Consider the following 24,108-nt stretch of genomic DNA (forward strand, 5'->3'; position numbering starts at 1 on the left):
TAAATTAAGTAGCATGAAACGAACTCAATAAACACGAACGAGGCAAATGTAAGGAACAAATATTATTAATGAAAGAAAACTAAACAAACTCTATGAACAGAAATTACATACGTTAATACATACATACATACATGCATACACAATCATACACACATGCATACATACATTAATACATATATACATGAATACATAAATTAATACATACATACAAACGTTCATACATACATGCATACATACATTAATACATACATACATACATTCATACAGACTTACATGCATAATTACAGGCATACTTACATACATTATTACATACATACATGCATACATACATTCATACATACCTGCATGCATGCATATATACATACATGCTTATTATTATTATTTATTATTGACTGCAAATGGGTTTATACCCGGTGGCAGTGTCCTACAATAACATACAAAACAATGAGACAGAACAGAACAATGAGATACATCAACACAATGAGACAGAACAAAACAATAAACAAAAGGACACAACAAAAACAATAAGACACAATAAACAATGAGATACATCAACACAAAGACAGAACAAAACAATAAACAAAAGGACACAACAAAAACAATATGACACCCAAACAATGGGATACATCAACACAATGAGACTCAACAAAACAATAAACAAAGGACACAACAAAAACAATAAGACACAATAAACAATGAGATACATCAACACAGAGACAGAACAAAACAATAAACAAAAGGACACAACAAAAACAATATGACACACAAACAATGGGATACATCAACACAATGAGACACAACAAAACAATAAACAAAGGACACAACAAAAACCATAAGACACAACATACAATGAGATACATCAACACAGAGACAGAACAAAACAATAAAAAAGGACACAACAAAAACAACACATCCCACTCAAAATCAACCAACTCATAAATTACAAAACCATCCAACCTCAAGTACTTAACTTAAAAAAAAGAACTTAATACCACCTAGACATAAGACAATAACTGTAATGTATTACAAACGTCATGAACTGATGCACTCACACAACAATACAATGAGACACAACAATACAACATACCACACTCAAAATAAAACATCTGACACACAATAAAAAAACACACATCCACTAATTAATCACAATACTTAAGAGTGGAATATAAAGTCCGCTCTCAGTACATGAAAATTTTATCCCAAAGAACTACAGCCCTTACATACATATATTCATTCATTCCTTCATTCATTCATACATACATACACATTACATGCATACATATCTAATACATGCATTCGTACATAATACACGCATACATACATAATACAAGCATACATACATAATACATGCATTCATACATAATACACGCATACATACATAATACATGCATTCATACACAATACATGCATACATAATACATGCATTCATACATAATACATGCATACATACCTGCATGCATACATATATACATACATACATTCATATTACATGCATAAATACATCATACACGCATACATACATAATACAAGCATACATACATAATACATGCATTCATACATAATACATGCATTCATACATAATACATGCATACATACATATTACATGCGTACATACATAATTCATGCATACATACATAATACATGCATAATACATCATACATGAATTCATACATTAATACATACATACAGGGAATACACAAATTACAAGACCTACTTCTGAATTTGTAAACAAATTAAAAAACGAAGGGAAACAAAGAATTTAACTCCCCCAATGTTTCAGAGAGGAACAAATTTCAATAAAATACAAAGCCAATGAAATAGTATTTACAACATTGTAGGAGGAAATAAAGATATGAGAGGGGGAAATGAATGGTTTACTAAATCTAAATATGATCTAACAAATTGAAGGGCGTAGTGCAAAAACACGACAAGGCACACTTTTATCGAAAAGGAATTTTCCATGTATCGCTTTTACATGTATCGCTAAGTGGCAGAAATTTCTGAAGAATCACTTTGATGGATCGGTTCTGAACAGCCGAGCAGCTGAAGTCATGTCAACAAATTTGTCAGTGGTTTGTGAAGACGTGTGTATAAGAAGATTGTTTGAATTCGGAGATTTGAATTGTGTACCGCCTGCAAATAGGAGCTTCCCAATAACATTAATTGCTAATGGGTCAATGGTAAATTACGAAGGGGAAGTGACGAAGCTATTTTTACGGACACAAGAGAAATCCAAGTTTTGGTTGTGCAAAATAAGGCATTTCTGTTGTACCTGCGACAATGTGATAAGCCACGAAAATTTTCAAATTTTAACACTAACTTATCTTTGACATCTTTAAATTGTAGTTATTCTTATACCTCTGGTAAATATGTATGAAATTAAATATATTATATGTAATGTTTGCGTTATTTAGTAGAATATTGTTTTATAGGAATGAGCCGGGATAGCTCAGTCAGTATAGTGACTAGCTACGGGCTGGACGACCGGGGTTCGATCCCCGATGGGGGCAGGATTTTTCCTCTAGCCTCTGCGTCCAGACCGGCTCTGGGGCCCACCCAGCCTCCTCTACAATGGGTACCGGGGTCATTTCCCGGGGGTAAAGCCGGCCGGGGCGTGATGCTGACCACTCACCCCCATCTAGTACCGAGGTCAAGGAAGAGAGGAGCTATACCTCCTCTCACCCCAAACGCCTACATGGCGTATAGTGGGACAAACTTTACTTTACTTTTTTTGTTTTATAGGATTTAACAAAATGTAAACAAAGCGCCGAGTAAACTTGGATGTTCTGTCTGGTAATGTTTGTGCAGGAAACCCTTCATTATAATGATAACAAACATACGACCAATGTACCAATTTTACAATTATGGCACCTTCATGTTACATACAGTATGTCCCAAAAGTACCTCAACCCGAGGATTACTTATTAAATAATGTGTTAGTGTGGTAGGAATGCAAGAAGCACGAAGTGTTCTTATTACTCAAAATTATTTGCGAACGCAGTCGTATGAAGAAGATAAGCTGGAATATTACGTGCGGCTTCGTAATGATGCGGGCAACCACTTTTTAGCTCGTTAACCGTTTTCGCGATACTAAAGACAAAAGACGCATGGGATGAGCCAAAAAAGTGCAGGACAATTTAAACTCTTTTTTTTTTTTTGTAATGACGAACTTCGGTTTGCGGTTCTTGTGGGACACCGTGTAAGTGATATTGATCTGATACATTATTTTGTTTAAATGAGTTTCTTTGTCCAAAATTCTGCTTATTTTTTCTCTAAAACAAGTCATCAAGAATGTCAGAGGGATTCAGGAGGGTTTAAAATAAAATGGTCTGCACCAGGTACTTGCCTATGCTGATGATGTCAATTTGCTGGGGGATGTTGTGTGGGTACCATAACCAAGAACACAGAAAGTCTCCTAGAGGCTAGCAAGGACATAAGTCTAAAGGTAAATGTAGACAAAACTAAATACATGGTCGTAATAAGGGATCAAGTTCAGTAGCAATGGCGGAACATAATTAAAAGTAACACGTCATTTGAAAATGTTTAAAAATGTAAATATCTGGGAACAACAATAACAAATAGAAATGAGGTCCATGAAGAAGTTAAGAGTAGAATACATTCGGGGAACGCTTGAATTTATCCAGTTCAAAAAGTGTTTTCATTCCGTTTAGTAACCACAACACTAAACATCGGGATATGTAAAAGAATAATTTTGCCTGTTGTCTTGTATGGTTGTGAAACATGGTCTCTTACTTTAAAGGAAGAACGTAGATTACAAATGTTTGAAAACGGTGTTGAGGAGGATATTTCGACCTAGGAGGGATACAGTAAGTGGGGAATTTGGGATATTTTATAAACAGGGGCTGCGTGAGTTGTACGAGTCACCTAACATAATAAGGATAGTGAAATCTACGAAGGTCCGATGGGCTGGATATGCAGCACGAATGGGGGAGGCAAGTGGTGAGTCCAGAGTTTTTGTGTGAAATCCTTCTAGAAAACGATCACTGGGCAGACCAAGAGCGGATGGGAGGGTAATATCGAGGTGATCTTATGGAGGCAATTCTCAAGACTAAGAATGGGGTCAGCCTGTCTCTTTGTACGGAAACGACGAAGAATTGTTCCTCGGTTGACCACAAGATTTGCTTTCTGCATATCTTTTGTTTCCCTTAGCAATCTGCACCGGGGTTGTGTGACGTAATGGAGAGAAAAATTATAGGTTTTATTCGGAGCAATGAAACAGACGGAACTGCAGACAGCTGACTGGCGGACGAGATTTAAAATGTAAACGGAAATTTTTATTATGCCCTGACTGTCCTAATTGAAGGGAATCAAGAGTGCACAACACTATCATATAAATAATTATGTTATTGTTATATTTTCATGAGGTTGGAGGACGATTTAGGCAAATAACGACAGCTGAATTCATGATTTAAGGAGAACTGAAAATTATAATTCACAAATAAACTAAGTAAGTGTATGCTGGGGGCCGCAAAGATGAAGACTGCAATTTTTATCGTTAGTCATGAAGGCCGAATATAGACTGAAAAATAAATCTCGATAATATTTAGCTGGGACAATCTCTTACAACGGAGTATACGATAATCTGAATAGAAGTAGAATATTCGCGAAAGGTCTACTGGAAAATTATGATAATATATCCCAGCCAGTGGGAGCAACGTAAAGAAATCACAGGAATACTCTTTTCGTAATAGAAGAGGAATCCTAACCTCTGAATATCGATATGACAGACGTTAAATACAATTCCGTATGCAGTTATCAGGTAATGAATTCCAAAAAATTAAGAATTGCATAATTTTTCAAAGAAATTGAATGCCTACAAAGAAACTTAACTTAAATCTGCCAACGTGAAATGACGCGTGGAAATTACATCGGAAGGCTCAGAAAACGAACGGTTTCCAGAATTTAATTATTTACTTGCCGACGACAATTTGGAAATTGAAAATGAATGTATAAGTAGGCCTTGATGAATGAATTGCGTTTTGAAGTGTTAACAAACGTAGACGTCGAATGCGACAGTCAAATACGAAATTGTGACGTGGATCCTAAATTAGAGAAACGGCCGAAATTTGATACCAGAACACACGAAATTTTTATGACCTCTGCAGAGATTTAAAAAATTTGACAACGAAACGAAGAACTTAAGAGTATTAAAGGAAGGTGAATGTACGATAATCAAGAATAATGGGAGAGAAATGATGCAGATGTAAATTTACCGACAAGAGCTCACTCACAGTTAGGCTGGTTTCTTGTTGCCTATTTCAGGGGAGAGGTGGGGACATATAAATGGAAAAACTGCAACTTGATGGTATTTGGGGAAACACAAGATATGCAGGGTGCAAATTGATCAACAAGCAGTGGATGATGTTCGGTCTTCTGGCCTGAAAAGAAATCTGAATTTCAAGTGTAACTTCGTCGGAGAATGAGCAGTGTTCAATGTTGAAGGTTTCGGTGAAGATGGAATTTGTCCCTGTCATCCTAATGAAGTGGCTGCTGAAACCTTCCCTGTCCCCTCCCTTCCTAGCCACGTGGTCGCTAGCCCGGGGTAAAGGCGGAATTTCGAAGTTGTTATGAAATATCTAAAACGTATTTATGATGACACAGAGTCAGGGAGTAAGGCTCATTGTGGGAAATACACGACCCTCATAACAAGGATAATCCTGTGACCTGGCGGCTTACTTCTCACAGTAACAGTAAAATAGGCCGTGGCTAGTGATTAAAAGATGATTTAGTGAGATTGGTTATTAAATATTGTGGGGTCGTGGGCAAAGATGGAGGAATGTTAGCGAAAAAGGAACGGGTAAGAAATTTAGTCTTTGGAAACTGTTGCTTGTTGCTAGGTAATGGGCCGAGTGGAGGAACATGCGAGGAGTAGTTCCCCAAGTTAGGTTTTACAGATTATGTGGTGCTCTGACAGAACGGAATTTGGAAATCCAAGCCCAGAGCTACTATAATTTTTTTCATGAAAATAGGCAGTTGTGGAATGAATTTATATTTAATTTTAAAAAAAGGGTTAGAGATACAAGTGTGAAGATTTGTATTAAAGGACGGAACTCCATCGAAAAAAGAATGTCAGTCTAAGAGGCTAAATTTCGCTTCTTAACTCCTTTTTATAGCCCAGAGTACGTAACGTTGAAAAAGTGGAGGAATTGAATGTGGGGGTCAGAAATACTGTAATCATGGACGAAGGAATTTGCCTAGATTAACAGGTAAACATGAAGAAAGTGGCAGTGTTTCCCCCCTTAATTAAATAGGTCGTTGCTTCTCAGTTATTCTAGTCATGCCACCACCAGCCACTGCCGTATTAAAAGGAGGCTTCCTAATTTCCCCTGAAGATAACAACGCAAGTACTTGCCGAAACATCCAGACACCAACATTTCATGACGCTGCTTATTCCAGTAAGCCGAAGTTACACATTGAAAAAGCCAGTTGCTGCTTACTGTAATGGAGAATCAGTGGCTGCGATGTTTTTGCAGGCTGTTTCATTCCACTACAGGAAGCATTGACGATGATTCTTCTTCGCCGATCTGTTCTGGCTGCATCCACGCATGTTTCCTCACACAATTCTTCTCTTCCTTTGCCCTCCGCCGTCTTCAGCACTGAGGACGTGCCTCCTCTTCTGTGGTTTCCTCGGGTTCTGCTGATGCGTTTCTATCTGCAGAACCCGATCTTCTGTGACCACCCCTCGTGCTGGTATCAGAATCCTCAGAATCGTCTCTGGGATCCTCGAGGGGTGATCGGTGTCACATGTAGGGTCTGCAAATGAAAAATTCTTAATCGCATTTTATGTTCATGGGACAATCAAACTTACTCTTAATACATTAACGTGTGAAAATTGTTGTTTTAGCCCAGCTCATTATATTTTGTGCTGACAACTGGTTTAATATTCTTTGAAGACTGCGTCTAATATTTTGATGTTTTTTCAATTTAAACTAAAGAACTTTTATCATAATTCAGCTTTCTGTTTCGTAATGTTAGTACGATTCAGTTTAATGAAGTAAGTGGGACGTGTGTGAGGCAGTGGTGAATACTTTGACCACGCGTGGCGCTGGCGATGGAAGACAGCACGAGATATTTCAGACAGTGTTATAAACGCGTACAAAGAAACCTTTACTCTGGAAAGGGATACTTGTTCACGAGTATATAAGTTATATTTATATAATATAATATTATACACAAATTCACAAAACTTGAATTTAATTACGTAACTCGAAACAATAAATTTTACAAGCAGATGAAGCAGTTATTTGAGTTTACTATCGAGGTCAGAGGCTGAGAGACACAGAGAAAACACAAAGTGCGAAGTTGATTTAGTAAACTTGCTCAGTGAGCAGTTGTCTTATGCAGTGGAAGCCTTTTTGGGTGCAGGTACTCAGATCAGACATGGGTGTTCTGTACGACGGTATTGTAACATTCTACAGGAGTTCCGTATTAAAATCCTAAACTCTCTGCAGTTTTCTGTTGAATCTCCATACAAAATTTGTTTTAATTCTACTCTGAGCACTACAAACTAGAAGACCGACATCGACACGGACGGAGTTCCACTGTCTGGGCACATGTGATATTTTGCAAGTGTTGGGGAACTCGATGTAAGCAGGTAGCTTACTTCTGAAATTAAAGAAGGTATCTCACCTGGTCCGTGATTGGTGGATTCAGGGATGCAGTCAGGTGAGGAAGCCAATGGGGCACTTGACACCGGCGCTGTTGGATACTCAATCTGTTGACACGAAAACAGGAATCAGTTGCTTGTAGTAGTTTGTTCAACATTCGCCCTTTGCAGCAAAACCCAAGTTCGAGGCAACTGTTTTTGCAGTTAGCATTACGCACTCAACAGAACTGCCCCTTTGCACCATTTCAGACGCAATCAGACTTCGATGCCACCTGCTGTTAAGTCGCGCGACTAGAGTCATTTCCAACCTGGAGGCCATTTCACCCTTGTCAGTATGAAAGATGATTTACCGACGAACTCAGCAACCCAGAGTTGCTTCAGTGCGAACACTGCCCAAATACTTAACAACGATCACAAGCGAATTTCAAATAAGAAAATGTAGCAGAAGACAAAAAAGGGACACGTGGGGTAAAACGGCTGTTTTATCGTCATTTTAGCTACATTTGATTTTTCTTGTTTACGACAATATGTAATATAACTTCGTGTAAGCTGCTCGACATCTGATGAGTACAGCGCGCCATGATTGGAGTAAGTTCCAGGTTGCCAGATACGACGGAGATGTGTCTGTGGTCTTAATTTATTAATGTAACATTTTTAATATTGTTGTGACATTCAAGCGACACAGCAAAAGAACACTTTTTTGCAGAGCCTGAAAATGGTAAATATTGTCAGAGCCTACGAATGCTTTTCTAATAATTAATAATTTTCTTGCGTGTGTTGAAAGATGTGTTATAAAATATCATTTATCATGTGAGGCAAAAATAGAGAGGATTTTTACTAACTTTGTAACTTACAATGCGTAAATTGTGTACAATGAGGTACTGAGAAACTAATGTAGGTTAAGTGTAAACACTTACTGTGGTTGCACGCTCCAGGGAGGTCTCGTCCAAGGATGGCGACACAAATGAGAAGTTCTGCAATAGAAATTAGAAAAGTCACAGTTAAGCAAAATCCTTTTGTGTTGGAACGTCTTTACTGCGGCGTTTTTAAGACTAGAAAAATGCGTATTTGGAAAGAAGTTGATAAACTCGTGTCTTCACTGTGAAACAGAGAGTAAGCCCATGAAAATAAAAATTCTCTCTGTCAAACCAGAGTTACGGTGCACAAATATCGGCCAAGGCCTAATAATGACATCAGAATTATTACTGACTGTAACACCTCGAAGGGAACGTGACCCTCAGCCTCCGACACGTGTTCTAAGAGGGCCGGTAACTAGCCTTGTTCTGATGCGACACGCAATAAAAGTAGGAAAATTACGTGTTCTCACCTTGAAAGGGTCGTCGCTCCTTGGACGCCAAGTGCCCGCTGACCGAGGGTCAGACGCCACCCCGAACTGGTTTTCATCGACATCATCGGCGCTGATGATGTCGAGATGTGGGAGGAAGGGTGGTGATACCTTCTTCCCTCTCAGTTGAACCCAGTCGATGGTCTGTAGACAAAGCACAAGCATAACAGAGTGAAGAATTCTGGCGGAGCCGACAAGAGAACACCTCAGTTTGTTATAATTGCAGGGATTACGAAATTAAGTCTTCTGCGTTGATATAAATTGTTGATTTCTTTTTAAGTGTTTTGTAACGTCGCATTTACTGGGAGGAAAGTTTTAAGATGTCTAGTCGTGTCCATAAGATTTGTACATGAAAGAAATTTCAGATCAGATACCGTGAAACTTTTATATTACGGTTTGTTCTGGGATTACAATCAATTTTCTTTGCGTTGTCTGTCTCTTGGGCCCTCAATATGTCACTGAGCTCGAAATATTTCGTAGATGACAATTTGGATGCAAGGGGCCCTTGGCAATTTCCCTATGCGAAGGACTGCCTCCTGCTGGGAATGCAGACCGCAATTTTTATTTATTTACTAAAGTTTTGAAACAGTAGCAACTTCTAGAAACCTTGAAACTGCACTTTGCTTCCTTAGAAATACATTTTAGTCCCGATTGTCTGACCTTCAGTTATTCGACGTTCAATTTTATAGGACGTGCTCCATTTTGTAATCGGCCGACTCGGCGTCTTCTGGAATGAGTCGCACTTTCTGATCGAATTTTATGCACTCCGTCTCTTTAGAGTAATTTTTATTGCCTTCGATAAGACGAGCGGAGATCTACTTTAGTTTCTTAACTGAAGTTACCAATTTCTCATAAGGAATCGATTTCTTTCATTAAATGTCGAGCGAAAAGAGAAAGTAGTTTATTTTTTCCACGGAACAAACTTAAAGTCTTACAGAGACCAGACAAGCGTGGGGCTATGTAGGAAGTGGCGTCAGGAGCCTTACCCTCGTCTTTTTCGATGGTCGTCTCAATTATCCGATCGTCCTTCGGGACTTTGGTTTCTTACGTCCAGGAAGAAGACAGATGAGAACTGAAGGATTTCTGTACAATATTTTATGGTAAGAGATTTGGGAAGACAACTTACGGCGTAGAAAGGATGGCTCTTGATTCCCTCGGCGCCCCTCGCTCCGCCGCCCAAGCGCATTCTAGGGTCCTTCACCAGCAGCCTTGCTATGAGGTACGACGCACATGGTGGGAAAAAAGGCGGGAAGACCGGCTCTTGAATCAAAATTTTGCTGTAAAAGAGAATCGAATTAGTAAATCTGCCATTATGTTCCCTGTTATTATTTCTTTGTTCCTGTAAATGAGTTAATTAATCTAAGTCACCGAATTAGGTTTTGCAGGTTCATCTATAATAACATTTTGGGATGTTTATCTTTGTTTTCCGTTTCCTTCCCTGTTCCTCACATTTAATTGATTCCCTGTATAATCTTTTGTATCGGATATATTTCTGTCTGAATTTTGGTTTCTTCAATGAAGTTGATTCTCCGCGAATTTCACTGGCATTAAAACGGATAACAACTGATACTCACGTAAACAAAGTCTGAATGTTGTTCCTTTTTCAAAGGGCCTGGTGTAGGACAACATCTCGTACACGACAATTCCCATACTCCACCAATCAGCTGCCTGCAACAATTGAGATTAGGACAAGAGCTTTAATCAGCCACTCCCATTTCTTTGCATCCTCCAGAAACAGAAAAAATGGATTCTGCTTCCAGTAATATACGCTCGGCTATTGATGCATATATTATGTAATTATATGCAGCTGCGATGATGTATTTGTCTCAGTTACACGAATGTACGAAATAAGTATTTTCACATCTTCTTGGAAGAAAACACTTACCATGTCGTGTCCCATGCGCCGGATTACTTCGGGGGCCATATATTCTGGAGTACCACTGCAGGAGTAAGTTCTTTTATCCTGTTGATAAAAACAAGATTTTAAATAAGTTACATGTGACAGGAAATGAGACACAGAAACATTTCGGAAATTTCAGATATTTATATTTTTATTGTTTTGATAGTCTGAGTGCCTTCAAAGAGTTACTCCCTGATGGAGGGAGAGAGATTTACTCATCCGCTACATTCCAGCCAACTCAGCGAATTAAAGTGACAGAATAAAGCAGTTGGCACTAAGCTTACCTCCTGATCAGACGGAAACTCCTTCGACAGACCCAAATCCGTCAGAAGAACATGGCCCGCAGCGTCCAGAAGGATGTACTCCGGCTTCACGTCCCGGTGAACGATTCCCAACTGAAAGAAACAAATGAACACGTCTCAAGAGCAGTGGGGAGAAGGAAACGCATTTTGCATTTTCGATATGTGCATTTTTTATGTATTCTTTGCAGTTGATTTAAAGACGATGTTAGTATATGGGTTATATGGCATTGGGCTTCGTAGATCGATCTCAATTACACGCCGTGCATTTTAATTAACTATTTCTCATGTTTCAGCAGATCACTATCTATGAATCTCGCTTAGGTAACTACAGAAAGAATAATTATGAATGTTCTAATACACTGAATTGAGAGATATGGAAGTGGTAAAAAGAACTTTTCTGGTTACGGAGAATTACTTGGCGGCTAAGTAATCAGACATGACAGAACTAACCAAAGTCCTTGCTTACTAATCCGGGGAGCATTCTTCAGAAGAAACAAGCTAAAATTTAGGTATTAGCACTTGTTGTGAATTTAGATATTTCTCACAGAATTACAAATGATTCGACGTACTGTGAAAAAATTAAGGGAATTTGAAGACAATTCTATAGCCCTGAAGTCAGTAAGTATTATGCTGTTCAGTGGGAGTGCTGGTTGCCTACCTCGTGCAGGTGCTGGAGGGCCAGGATGACTTCAGCGGAGAAGAATCTTGTTTCATTCTCCGTAAGCCTGCCTCGCTGTTCCAGCAGTTCAACGAAGTCTTTTCCTGCGACGTAATCTGCAACAATAAAGACGAGATCGCGTTGTTGTGAGGACTCTTAGGCCACTGAATGCTGATGTATTGTATGTTTAATTCGGCAACTGTATAATTAGAAATCGAAGCTCTGCAGAAGACTAAAAAGTGAAATATTTAGCGGAAAGCGAAGGATTATTCCGCAAACGGGGTACGTATGAGGACCTTACACATTTAGTTACTGTGATGTTTCGTTTGATGTACTCACCCATTACGAGATGAAGGCGTTCATTCGACTGAAACGCGTAGTGCAGCTGCACTAGGAACGGACAGTCACGTGTTTTTTCAAACACGCGACGCTCCGTCCACGCGTGGTCGATTTCCTTTCTCTTCAGTGATGTCTTCATGCTCTTCATTGCGTAAAGTTTACCGGCGTCACTGCCGTCCTTTTTCCTCGCCAGGTAAACTTCGCCAAACCCTGTAACAGAATCTCAGTTGTATTTCATCTTGATATCTGTACAGGTACGGGCTGTCGTGTCAGCAAAGTCTCCTTTCAAATAATTATGATACTCTGCCCCTTTTTTTTCGATACCAAAACTTCGCGATGAATATAAAATTCATAAATACGTGGTTCGTCTTCTCTTTAAAAGCTCTAAACCTCTCTCCGGCAGGTCAAGCCCTTGTGCTCAGGATATTACTAGATTATATTGTTTCCTGCGTGGTGACAGAAAGAAGATGAAATACCGTTTAGGTCTGTGAGATTTCATGACTGCAACTTTTATCGTTAAAGTGCTTACTTGGAGTGGTCTTTGACCCATTCGCGAGCTGTCTGCATAATTTGATTAACTCTAACTGCGTTTTTAAATGTCTCCGCAAATAAATGTTGGCATTTCGTAAATGATCCACCTTTTAACATTTTTTAGCATTCATGAGTAGAAGCAGAATATGGCCTACACAATTCTTAAGATCCCTAATTCAGATTTCGTTAAAGTAAAAGGAAATGTACGAGGGTCGCTCATTAAGTAATGCCCCACATTTTTTTCCTCAGAACATATTTATTCAAGATGGCTCAAATTTAGTGACAATATAAATCAATGTTTCCTTTACACATACTATTTTTCCACATAGTTCCCATCAACTTGTACGGTTTTACGCCAGCGTGGAACAAGTGCATGCATGCCTTGCCGGTACCAGCTCTTGTCCTGTGCACGTAGCCATGTCCTCACTGCTTGAATCACGTTCTCGTCATCTTCAAATCTTGTTCCGCGGATAGCATCTTTAAGTGGCCCAAAGAGATGGAAGTCGGAGGGTGCCAGATCTGGACTGTAGGGTGGATGGGGTAGCACCGTCCAACCCAATTTGGTGATTTCTTCCCGGGTTCTCAGACTTGTGTGAGGGCGTGCATTGTCGTGCAGGAGCAAAATTTCTGCTGGATGCTTGTGAGGCCGAACTCGTCGAAAACGCTTCTTGAGGGTTTTCAGGGTCCTGATGTACGCGTCTGAATTGATGGTCGCACCTCTTGGCATCACATCCACAAGAATGACCCCATCACTGTCCCAAAAGACAGTCATCATGACTTTTCCGGCGGAGGGAGTTGTCTTGAATTTCTTCTTTCTCGGTGATTGAGGATGATGCCACTCCATTGACTGCCTTTTTGTCTCTGGCTCAAAGTGGTGTATCCAGGTTTCGTCACCTGTAATGATCCGGGACAGAAAGACCTCTCCCTCAGCATCAAAACGCTCCAACAATTCAGAAGAAATCGTTTTCCTTTGAATCCTGTGGTCTGCTGTGAGACTTCGTGGAACCCATCTTGCGCACACCTTCGAATATGCGAGAGCCTGGATAATTGCAATCACACTTCCATTGCTGACTGAAAGCTGTTGGGCCAATTGTCGAGTTGTGATGCGCCGATCCTCACGAATAATGGCATCCGCGCGGTTCAACATGTCTGGAGTGGTGGCTGTGGCAGGACGCCCAGAGCGCGGCAGATCACGGAGCTCGGTTTCTTCACTTCCTGAAGCTTTAACTCTCTTAGCCCAGCGACCAACGGTGCTCCTATCGACTGCACAGCTTCCATACACAGCACACAAACGTTTATGAATGTTCACCACCGTTTCTTTTTCAGCAACAAGGAATTCAATTACAGCTCGTTGCTTGTAACGAGAGTCGTTCACAAACGCCATTTTAACAGTTCACTACAGCTCCGCTATCGGTTGGAATCATTTGAAACTCCGTACACGAACGCGGGAAACATCAAATCTCAAGCATGTAAAAGTACACTTTTCTATCTTTATTATTGGCTGAGAAAATAAATGTGGGGCATTACTTAATGAGCGACCCTCGTACATTGTGCATAAGAAGAACTTCCTCTCGTGTTTATCACTTCCGATGTTACGGCATTTCGATTCAGTGTAAACGAGAACGCGACAATAGAATGACGATAACATTAATAAGAGGAAATAGGCCACAGACACGTCTTTCTTGTTATTTCACTGCCGATTAAGTTGCATTGCACTTGATCATGGGCTAGGAAGGACGCTCTAAAATGCTGATCTTCTTCTCTGCCTACTTAATAGATCAGGTCCGTGTTTTGTAAGCAGAGAAATGCACGGGTAATCGGCCGACTGTTAACAGGAAGTTGTACTTACCTCCTGCTCCTAGAAGTTTGATGATCTTGAAGTCGTTTTGGCGGACATGTTGTGGCCCTGTAACAAATATCATAATTAGTGGCATGTGCTAATATACAATAAAAATGTAAAGTTATCCTGCCGCACGCCATGTAGGCGCTTGGGTGGGGTGAGACGAGGTATAGCTCCTACTTTTTCTTAACCTCGGCACCAGATGGGGGTGAGTGCTCAGTACCCCGGTATCTATTGGAGAGGAGGCTGGGTGGTAAGTGGGCCCAAGAGCCGGTCTGGACGGAGGGGCTAGAGGAAAAATCCTCTGCCCCTGTCAGGGATCGAATCCCGGTTGTCCAGTCCGCAGTCAGTCACTGCACTGACTGAGCTAGCTCAGTTCCCGTCTTTAATCTACAGGATTAATTAAAGTAATTTACTCTTTTTTTACTCTACAATCCTGAGGATTGTTCGCCACCCCCATTACGGGGTTAGTCTTACGAAGATACCAAGGCCTTGCCCTCCGTGGTCATTCTTTATCCACCAGACTGGAAGAGAAGGGACGCGGATAAACATCCATGCCTTGATTTGGACTCGAACCCACGGTCGCAGCAACGAGAACCATGCCTCAGACCGCGTGGCTACGGAGGCTGAAATCTACATTTTAAACCTCGAAATTCGCCTATTGAAAATAGTGTTTATTTTAATCAAGGGGGAAATTGTGTTCATTCCCAGGCACTAAGGACCTTAGGGCTCATTCGTTTTATTACTCATAATTTTTCCTCTTTAGAAAGTCTTGTTGTTTTATATAATACTTTAATTAGGTCAAAGCTTGAGTATGCCTCGGTCGTTTGGAATAATCTTACGCAGACAGATTCTAATAAATTAGAAAATATTCAAAGAAAATTTGCCAGTTTATGCAATTACCGATTTTTCCAGTTTAATATCCCCCGAAAATATGAACTGATCCTATCTACTTTAAATTTCAGAACACTTTATTCCAGACGACGGAATCTCGATGCTTTATTTCTTATTAATGTATTTAAGGGCAAAATAAATTGCCATTCCATTATGGTCTACGTGTGCCGGCGAGGCAAATAAGAGAATTTTCTACGTTTAGTGTGAGCAGTGCACTACGACATAGTCCTTCAGCCAGGTGCGTCATCGCTGCAAATGACGTATGTAAATCTTTGGACGTATTTAGCATAAACTTTGTCTCCCTTGAGCGAACGTTCTCAACAAGGGAAATGATCTAGCTTCGTTATCTGTCTTTTTATATTTTTAAAACTTTACAATTATATTGGTGTTCCCTAGGTGGATTATTTGTTTTTATTTATATTCCTTCATTTTTTGCTCTGTGTTAATATTGTTTCTATTTTGGGTTTGCCTGTACTTGGCAGTTAAATTTAATACTGTACATGTATAAGTTTAGTTAATCCGTTTGTGTAATATTATCCATTATTAATTCACTATTATTGTATATATTATCAGTGTTTGCCTGTTATTGGCTTCTTGCTGTTGGCAAACACTTAAATAAATTAATTGGATTGGATTGAATTGAATTGAATCTATCCCTCAGATGGTTCTGTCTCCTTCCCGACCTCTCAAGTTCCTAACCCCACTCTTATGCATTATGTTAAATATTTGCCATACATAGGCGTTATTATACAGTTTAATTATGTTATTGTATTTGTAAATTTGCAGATCAGCTGCGTTGCTGTGTTTATTTATATTTTTAGCCGCTTAAAGTGCATTGTCATTTGAGTGATAAATACGGAAGTCACTCATCAAGAGTTTCGTGCAACCTGAAATGAGAGACTGAAAGGTGTTCTTGAAAGTCTGGAATAATTATAATATTTTAAGTTGGCTGTCTTCTGGGTTGTAGCGCCGTGTAATCTGGTAGAAGATTACCGACGTTTCAGAGGTCTTTGCTGCCGCCATAATCAGGGCGATGGAGGCAGCAAGGACCTCTGAAACGTCGCTAACCATCTACCAGATTACACGGCGCTACAACCCAGAAGACAGTTTTCTTCAGAATCAGCACTGCGAAAACTTCGAATCCTACAAATGATAATATTAATTTCTGCATATAATTATTCATAAACAGCCCATTTGAACTTAGCTACTCCGACACATGCAGACTAGTTTGTCAGCTGGATGGAAATTATTATGTTTGTAACTCGCGGGTGTGAACTGAAGGAATGCTTAACAATGCCCGTTTTCAGTTCGTTGTAATTTGTCTTCCGCTTAAAGTGGATAGTGACACTTGCAATCTGACAGGTGATCTGCTTTAAAAGACGAGAAATACAAACTCGCAAAATAATCTAAAAGGCATCATGACAATTTGAGGCGCTGTGCCAATGAGATGCTTGTATATGGGCAGGCCAGTGAAATACGCGTATATTTAACATCGTTATAAGGCAACAATTGAAAAATAATAGTAAGACAAAACTTTGATCGCAGTAGAGTAATATGTCAAAGTCTATATAAAACATCACGTCTTTACAGTCTGTTGTTTAAAGGCAATGCTGAATCATTCCTTGTAAAACAGAATTAAAACGAAATTTTTAAGGACACAGACCGTTTTCAACTGCACATTGTTGTATAAATCTATGTCAGAAACTCAATAGCATCCCAATATGTTTTATCCTAGTTCCGATTGTTAATTCCATCTGCTTCGGAATGGGAACATTTGGTTAAAGAGTTTACCTAACTTTAAATGCAATACACAGTAAGAAAAGATTTATTTAAATATAATCACAGTACAGACATGATTGTGTCGTGGCAGTGACCTTCTGATAAAAACTGGGGTTTGTAAATGTTATTAAAGAGGCAATATTCATCCACTGGTTTGTTCCTAACACGGCTACTACAAAATGAAAACGCGCACCTTTAAGAGTAACTTTTTTTATGAGACATTCAACTCTGGGCTTGTAAGACGGTGCCTTAGGGCCACGGTGTTTGGAGGCCTTCGCCATATTTTGTTCAATGCTAGTGCGAAAACTAACAAAATGCAGAAGACTTGTTTGTGTGCTAACTGCAGATTAAATCATGTAACTTCGGACGATAAGATTATTAGTGAATAACAAATTAGTAATTGTAAGGAAGTTTTTATGAATGAGTGTTTGTGTTCTGTCGCAGTAATTGTTTCCCCTGAGATAATCATCTCCAGAAGAAAATATACAATTCATATGGGAATTTAATTAATTTATGTTAAGTTCTAAAAACCAATATGGCCCGGCTTTAATGTGACGCAACGAAGCACAGGGAAGAAGCCAAACATAACCTTATCCTAATACAATTTTCTCGCTGAATTTATTATATAACTGGTGCATTATAGGTCACAAATCATGCTTAATGCATAATTGAACATCTGTCAGAACCTTTTCCCAAGTGATTTATTATTATCATCCAATCTAAACGTCGGAAATAGAATTCAGTTACGTAATAAAATGTTTAATGTAATTTCACCGTAATCAACAATTGAAAGGCCTGGTATTCCTAGTAACTCTCGACACAATAAGTAAGACACAGAATCATATTTATCATCGTTTATAAACTAGAAACTAATAAATACATTTAAATGAAAACTACATACCGGTACTTGAATAACAGCCAACATCAGGTTCCATGATATCCATTGCTGTTGTAATTCACTATTCACAAATTTTTACACTAAACACTGTTTTAACAAAGCTACAGATTAAATACCTTATTTTAAAACTTACTAATTAACTTAAATTTCTCTATTATTTAGTCTTTAATCTGAAATTGACTGTGAGAAACCCTAACGGTTCGCACGGCTTGCAATCAAAAATATGACTGACGTATCACAACGCAAGTCCGGTCAAAGAAGTTTGAAGCACGCAGTGTGACTCAATTGTTTTAAACGTCTGAAAGAAGAGTAGGCCATCTTTAATCTCTGACTGCCTGTACGTATGTAACTAGAATTTTTCTAGCTCCTTTCCAAGACGACCTGGAATTATCGTAGGTTATGTATGCATCTAAATGACATATGAAATCCAAATGTGAGGTTTTCGAGATATAACGTTTTGATGACAGTAAATATGTCGTTGATGGTCTTGTGAGTTTTAAGGTCGTGTGGACTTGCGGATTTAATGATTATGGTTCGTAATCTTATTTAAACCCATTTTAAGCACGGAAGTTGTCAAAATAATTTTTAAAAATGATGTGTCTGCATCACAGATAACAGAACGTCTATCCATTGCAAAGATGAGTTGTCTAATGCTGTTTAGAGAAATAATCGTTGTTTGTTCTGATAATATTTCTAAACCCACAATTAAATTCTGTGTGTTTAAACAAAAAATGCATAAAGGATCTAACATGGGTTAAGTGTATAGCTTTAAAAAGCTTTCTTTCTGATAATATAAATGTAGGTTTATTAATTATTTGCGGCGCGAAGTAAATTACAGGGGTTAGTAAATTGTCTTCAAATAAGAGGTTATGATCGTACATATCTAGTGGGGGAGGTATCGGAAAGAATTGGCCATTCCCCAGAAATTGATGAACGCCACGAATTCCCTTCGTGAGAAGATTCTAGTCAGACATTTGTATAAACCGATTAAGGACTGATGTGCAGATAAACCTAGATAAGGTCGTGTATTTGAACATTATTATTACCCTGGAACGACGCTTTCCAGACATTTAGTGTTTGTAGATTTCACGGTGTCTCTGTCTTCAAACTACGTGCGATGAACACGTAAATTGTCTTATGACAGGATTCGAAAAGTTGCAATACTTTGGTGACGTGATTATTCAAACCAGCTTTCTTTCTGTGTGGAATCCAGCTGCCTAAAACTGTGGCAAGTGTGAATTTATAGCGGTGCATCCTAACACCACCGGCTTTGAAGTTTCCATTACGTCAGTAAAAGGTGGATAATGCAGTGAAACCACGATAAGTCAATAAGAATTACGTTTGACATAAGCCATTTTTAACCCTTAATGCTACTTTAATTCGTGCCGTCTTATCTATAAGATTTGCGAGACTTGATGGTAGGCTGATGAACATTCTGATGCCAGAATAATATTCGCTCTTCTAAATATATTAAGAGGCTACCAATTGGTCTATGAAACCGATTATTATTCCTTGTGTTGACGCAGTGTATAGCAGAATTACTTTGAAACTGTGAAGTTCCCTGATGAGAATGTGCATTCACATGGACGAGCCCTAACCTATAAACAGATACAATTTCAGATTCCACACCAGTCATTGATCTAACAATATTCATTTGTAAAATGAATGTTTTTTTATATTAGATAAATCACCTCCAAATTACTCCATTGTTAATTGTAAAATTAAAATATACGTAGTAAAGTGAGTTGAGTGTCAATGCTACTTTCTTGCAACTACTTAATATGCTTCAATTAACTTGCACATTAAAATTTGACAAAACAAATTTAATTAACATCTTGATATATGGCATTATTTTCCGGGGAAACTCAGTAGACAGCAGAAAACTATCCAAAAGATTACCATTAGAGCAATAAGGAATAAATCACATAGGGATTTATTTAAGGTATTTAATATTCTCCATATCCAGCAAATTCTGTGTGTTATTAAAATCATTTTGTAGTGGACAGCATAAAAGTTTCAAAAAGTCTCAGATGTCTACGGATACAGATACAAACATAACCTACAAATGCCAAACATAACCTCAGCAAATAAAGAAATCAATTTACTATAGTGAAACCAAAGTTTTAATAATGTTCCATCCACTATAAAAAGTTGGAATCATGACGTAAAGAAATTTAAGCTAGCAACAAAGACGTTTTCCTGTCTCACTCCATCAGTTCCTCAGAAAAAAATTAGAATCACCCAAAATTCTAACTTATTGGGAATACAGAGATGATGCTTTCTTCTGTGATTATAATGTGCTGTAAAACTGTAGTTGACTTTAAATCACTGTCACGCCAATGTAATTTACATTGAAATAAATTCTACTCTGTCAGTTAATCAACGTTTTGCCAAATTTGGGTGGTCTTCAATTTTGGTAACTCTTGTATACGAGTACTTGAAACGTGTTGTGGTAGTTATTTGTTATACATTTTGTTATCATATGGGTTCTGTTAAGTTATTTGCTGCTGAGGGAAAGTCATTTATATGTTATAAAGAGCAATGGCCATTGAATTGAATTGATGTATTTTATTGTTCTCCAGTTTGAGAAAAAATTCTGATTATTTTTACGTGATTTTACTTAAACCCTTTATTTCCTTCCTGTCAGAAAGGACCTGAACCATTCTTCAGCTATTCCTCGAATGTCATAAAAATGTAATTTGTTTAACAACATTTTATGATTTATAGAGTCAAAAGCTTTTGCTAAAATACAGAATATTCGTGCAATATGAATTTTTGTGGTTAATAGATTTCAGTATTGTCCGTTAGTCTGAATGCTGTATCTTCAGTGGATAAATATTTTTAAGCCAAATTGTTCTTGGTCGACATAACCTAACCTCAAACACTTAAGGAAGGTTGTTTACTAGTAAAATTGGCCTGTAGTTTGTCACGGTAATTCACTTTTCTTTTTCAGTGGTGTCACTACTGTCATATTAAGATGGCGTAGGAAATTCCTCCCTGTTTATTGAGTTACAAGTTGTTTTTATTTATCTGAGTTTTCTATACGTCTACTGTAATGCTGATTTTTAGCCGCTTTTGTAACATTAGTTACTATTTAAGAATACTTAGTATAAAATGCTCTTATTTTGGTCATTATTGTTCCTACTGTAGATAACAGAGTCTTTTTATATTTGCAAGATGTTTTTATTCTTGTGGAATCTGGTCATTCGTAATTTTTCCTACACTTTTATATTTATTTGGAAATGAAGTGTATATAAACATGAGTTAAACTAATTGTTAGTATCTTTGTCTTTTGTGCAGATTCCCGTGTTTGAGCCTTCAGAAGAATCAGAAACTGTTGTTTCATTATGTACTTTTCTTGTTTTCTGCTGCGGAAATATTATTAATCATATTATATTGGGTGTCATGGGAGTAGTAGAAGATGGGATAAATCTCATAGAATCGACAAGAATATTATTAATTGTTGTTCTTGAGTCACTTTGAATTCTTGTTGCAAAACGTAGGTTAGGTTTCAAGTTTTTAAAATGAGGGGGGCGGGGGAAGGCAGCTCTGGACTGGATTCCTGTGATTCACTTGATAATGAATCTATGGGTTGCAAAGACTGTCTTACAGGGACTCTGCCCCATATAAAATTTCATTCCCAGAATAAATGTCGATTTAAATGCTATTATTATTTATTTACGTAATTTAACTTCCAAACAAATTTGTCTAAATGTTATTGGCCATAGTAAATTTATTATAATACATGTACATTTCCATCTACACTCAATCACAAACTTATTTATGGGTTTATAGGTTATTGTGAGCCTTAATCTGTGCATTGGTTCCTCCATTTTAAGAAACTGCCACTTTTACCATTCTTAACATATAATTCCATAAATATGAAAGTAAAATTTTAAAATGAAAATATTTATTTCTTAAAATTCTTTAGCATTGTGTCTGCTCTCATTACAACCCATGCACGATTTTAGCCAGTTCTCGCTACATTTAATGATAATTGTTAATTCTTTGCAGTTTGGATTGATGTGACGACAGACGAATAAAATTGCATAATTAGGAGTATGGGGAGAAATTTCGTGTCAAAGTAAAGCGAAGGTTGGGAGGGTGGAATCCGATATGTTTTGGAGAGAGAGGCGTAGAAAGAGGCCATCAAATTTATATTGATGATAAATATGTTCAGTCGAAAGGAAAGCGATGCATTCTGCACCTTGAACCCCGGCGTCTGCTACGAGACTGATCCCACCCAATTTAAGGGTCCTACTGCTGACAGCGAATGAGTCGGGATAGCTCAGTCAGTATAGTGACTAGCTAAGGGCTGAGGCGACCGGGGTTCGATCCCCGACGGGGACAGAGGATTTTTCCTCTAGCCTCTGCCCACCCAGCCTCCTGTCCAATGGGTACCGGGGTTCTTTCTCGGGGGTAAGGCGCTGCCGGGGCGTGATGCTGACCACTCACCCCCATCTGGTTCGGAGGTTAAGAATGAGAGGAGCTGTAATACTTCTCCCCCCAAGCGCCTACTTGGCGTATAGTGGGACGCTTTAATTTACTGCTGGCAGCGAAGCAGAGGTTCTGCCCGGCTTCCTCCTTAAGACAATTCTGCTGCTACAACATACTAGTTTGAATGACCAATTAATTAAAATATATTGAGTCCGTTTCAGTTAAATGCGATATTTTTATTCTTTTAACTTTTTGTTTTAAACTAGCCAGTTCGGATGAAGTATCTAGGAAAAGCTAAATGACCATAAAGCAGAAGAAAAGTTCGCTAAACGTCGATAATCCCCCAACTAACCATCATCCCTGTTGAAGGGACTTGGTGTTTATCGCTTGCAAAGTCTCACATTTTATCAACTATTAGCCTTAATAGCTGCATTTAAGGAAACTCGCTAGTCTGTAATTGCGAGATAGAATCCTACCACTACTGTGGATTTGTGGGTTACCTCGACCCTTACGTCACTGGGGGTTTGTGCATTTGAGGTACTTAGCTGTATCTAATCTTTTCCTGCGGTTTGTATCACTTGTCTTCACCGGTATCTCCAAGTTCCTTGTGGTTTTTATGACATGACGTCACAATATTAGCCTTTTGGCATGGTTGTCAGGTACTGCCTCTTACCATGAGAGAGGAACATGTATTTTACTTATTTGAAATTAACGGCCCCAAGCCATACCCACCTTGAAAATGGCAACTGCTCAAATGTTGAATGATATCAAACATTCGACGCGGTTCTCACCCGAAAGCCAACGTTATACATTTATTTTAAGCAGATAACATGTTTAATACATTTTGATTCCAAAGAGTTCTAGACTGCGCCTGTAAAAACCCGTACACTTATCTCAGGTATTAAATTCATCCATCACCCTCGAAGTAGTTCCTCTGGGAGTGAACACAACGATCCCAGCGCCGCTGCCAAGCCTGGAAGCATCCCTGGAAATCTTTCTTTGTCAGCCTGTCAAGCACCATCTGCGATTCTGACTGAATCTCTTCTATCGTCTCAAATCTCCTTCCCTTTAGCTGAATTTTCATCTTTGGGAAGAGGAAGAAGTCACACGGCGAATAAGGAGGATGCGGGATGACGGCCATGGTGTTTGAGGCCAAAAACTGCCGAACTTTGAGGGTGGTGTGCGCTGGCGCGTTGTCATGATGCGTCGCATGTGGAGTTCTTCCTTTAGAATCAGCTGACAGGTCCCATAGTCTATCCCAACAATGTCGCACAAGTCGTTGATGGTACGACGTCGATGTTCGTGAATGGCCTGCCGAATCTTCGTAACATTTTCGGGCGTTGTGCTCGAAGATGGTCGTCCAGAACGCTCGTTATCATCGACAGAGGTTCGGCCATTTTTAAAACGTGAATGCCACACAAAAGTTTGTGCTCGACCCATTGCGGACTCCCCAAATGCTTACTTTAGTATTTCATAGGTTACCGTAGCCGTTTTGGCGAGTCTTTGGCAAAATTTGTTGCATACGCCATTCCGAAATCGCAGGAGGGTCGGTGTAATG

General features: G+C 38.8%; 3 protein-coding genes across 3 annotated transcripts in view; 1 reads left to right on the top strand and 2 right to left on the bottom strand.

Annotated features, from left to right (window-relative positions):
- Positions 1–24,108, top strand: part of LOC147872721 (uncharacterized) — a 178,031-nt gene that overhangs the window by 54,120 nt on the left and 99,803 nt on the right. The gene's annotated exons all lie outside the window — the stretch shown is intronic.
- LOC147872723 (putative ribosomal protein S6 kinase alpha-1) lies at positions 1,433–10,213 on the bottom strand. Its single transcript, XM_087355092.1, has 5 exons — positions 10,099–10,213; positions 8,955–9,116; positions 8,545–8,601; positions 7,651–7,735; positions 1,433–6,774 (listed from the first exon to the last, which is right to left on the bottom strand). Exons 1-5 carry the CDS (start codon positions 10,156–10,158, stop codon positions 6,575–6,577), a joined length of 564 nt encoding a protein of 187 aa, XP_087211218.1. The 5' UTR covers positions 10,159–10,213; the 3' UTR covers positions 1,433–6,574.
- LOC147872724 (ribosomal protein S6 kinase alpha-5-like) lies at positions 10,169–18,316 on the bottom strand. Its single transcript, XM_087355078.1, has 8 exons — positions 18,117–18,316; positions 14,552–14,608; positions 12,172–12,381; positions 11,833–11,948; positions 11,157–11,267; positions 10,858–10,935; positions 10,547–10,640; positions 10,169–10,249 (listed from the first exon to the last, which is right to left on the bottom strand). Exons 1-8 carry the CDS (start codon positions 18,157–18,159, stop codon positions 10,239–10,241), a joined length of 720 nt encoding a protein of 239 aa, XP_087211204.1. The 5' UTR covers positions 18,160–18,316; the 3' UTR covers positions 10,169–10,238.

Source organism: Zootermopsis nevadensis, unplaced genomic scaffold (assembly GCF_977971745.1).
Source record: "Zootermopsis nevadensis isolate Lab colony 2312 unplaced genomic scaffold, Znev_1.0 Znev_ptg000024l, whole genome shotgun sequence".
Classification (NCBI taxonomy): Eukaryota; Metazoa; Arthropoda; class Insecta; order Blattodea; family Termopsidae; genus Zootermopsis; species Zootermopsis nevadensis.

Coding starts and splice junctions, on each gene's coding strand:
- LOC147872724 (XM_087355078.1), bottom strand. CDS start 18,159: ATGGATATCATGGAACCTGATGTTGGCTGTTATTCAAGTACCG. Junction 14,609..18,116: donor TGGCTGTTATTCAAGTACCG/GTATGTAGTTTT, acceptor TATTTGTTACAG/GGCCACAACATGTCCGCCAA. Junction 10,641..10,857: donor GGCGCATGGGACACGACATG/GTAAGTGTTTTC, acceptor CAATTGTTGCAG/GCAGCTGATTGGTGGAGTAT.
- LOC147872723 (XM_087355092.1), bottom strand. CDS start 10,158: ATGCGCTTGGGCGGCGGAGCGAGGGGCGCCGAGGGAATCAAGAGCCAT. Junction 8,602..8,954: donor GGAGCGACGACCCTTTCAAG/GTGAGAACACGT, acceptor TTTCTATTGCAG/AACTTCTCATTTGTGTCGCC. Junction 6,775..7,650: donor ATCCACCAATCACGGACCAG/GTGAGATACCTT, acceptor TTTCATTTGCAG/ACCCTACATGTGACACCGAT.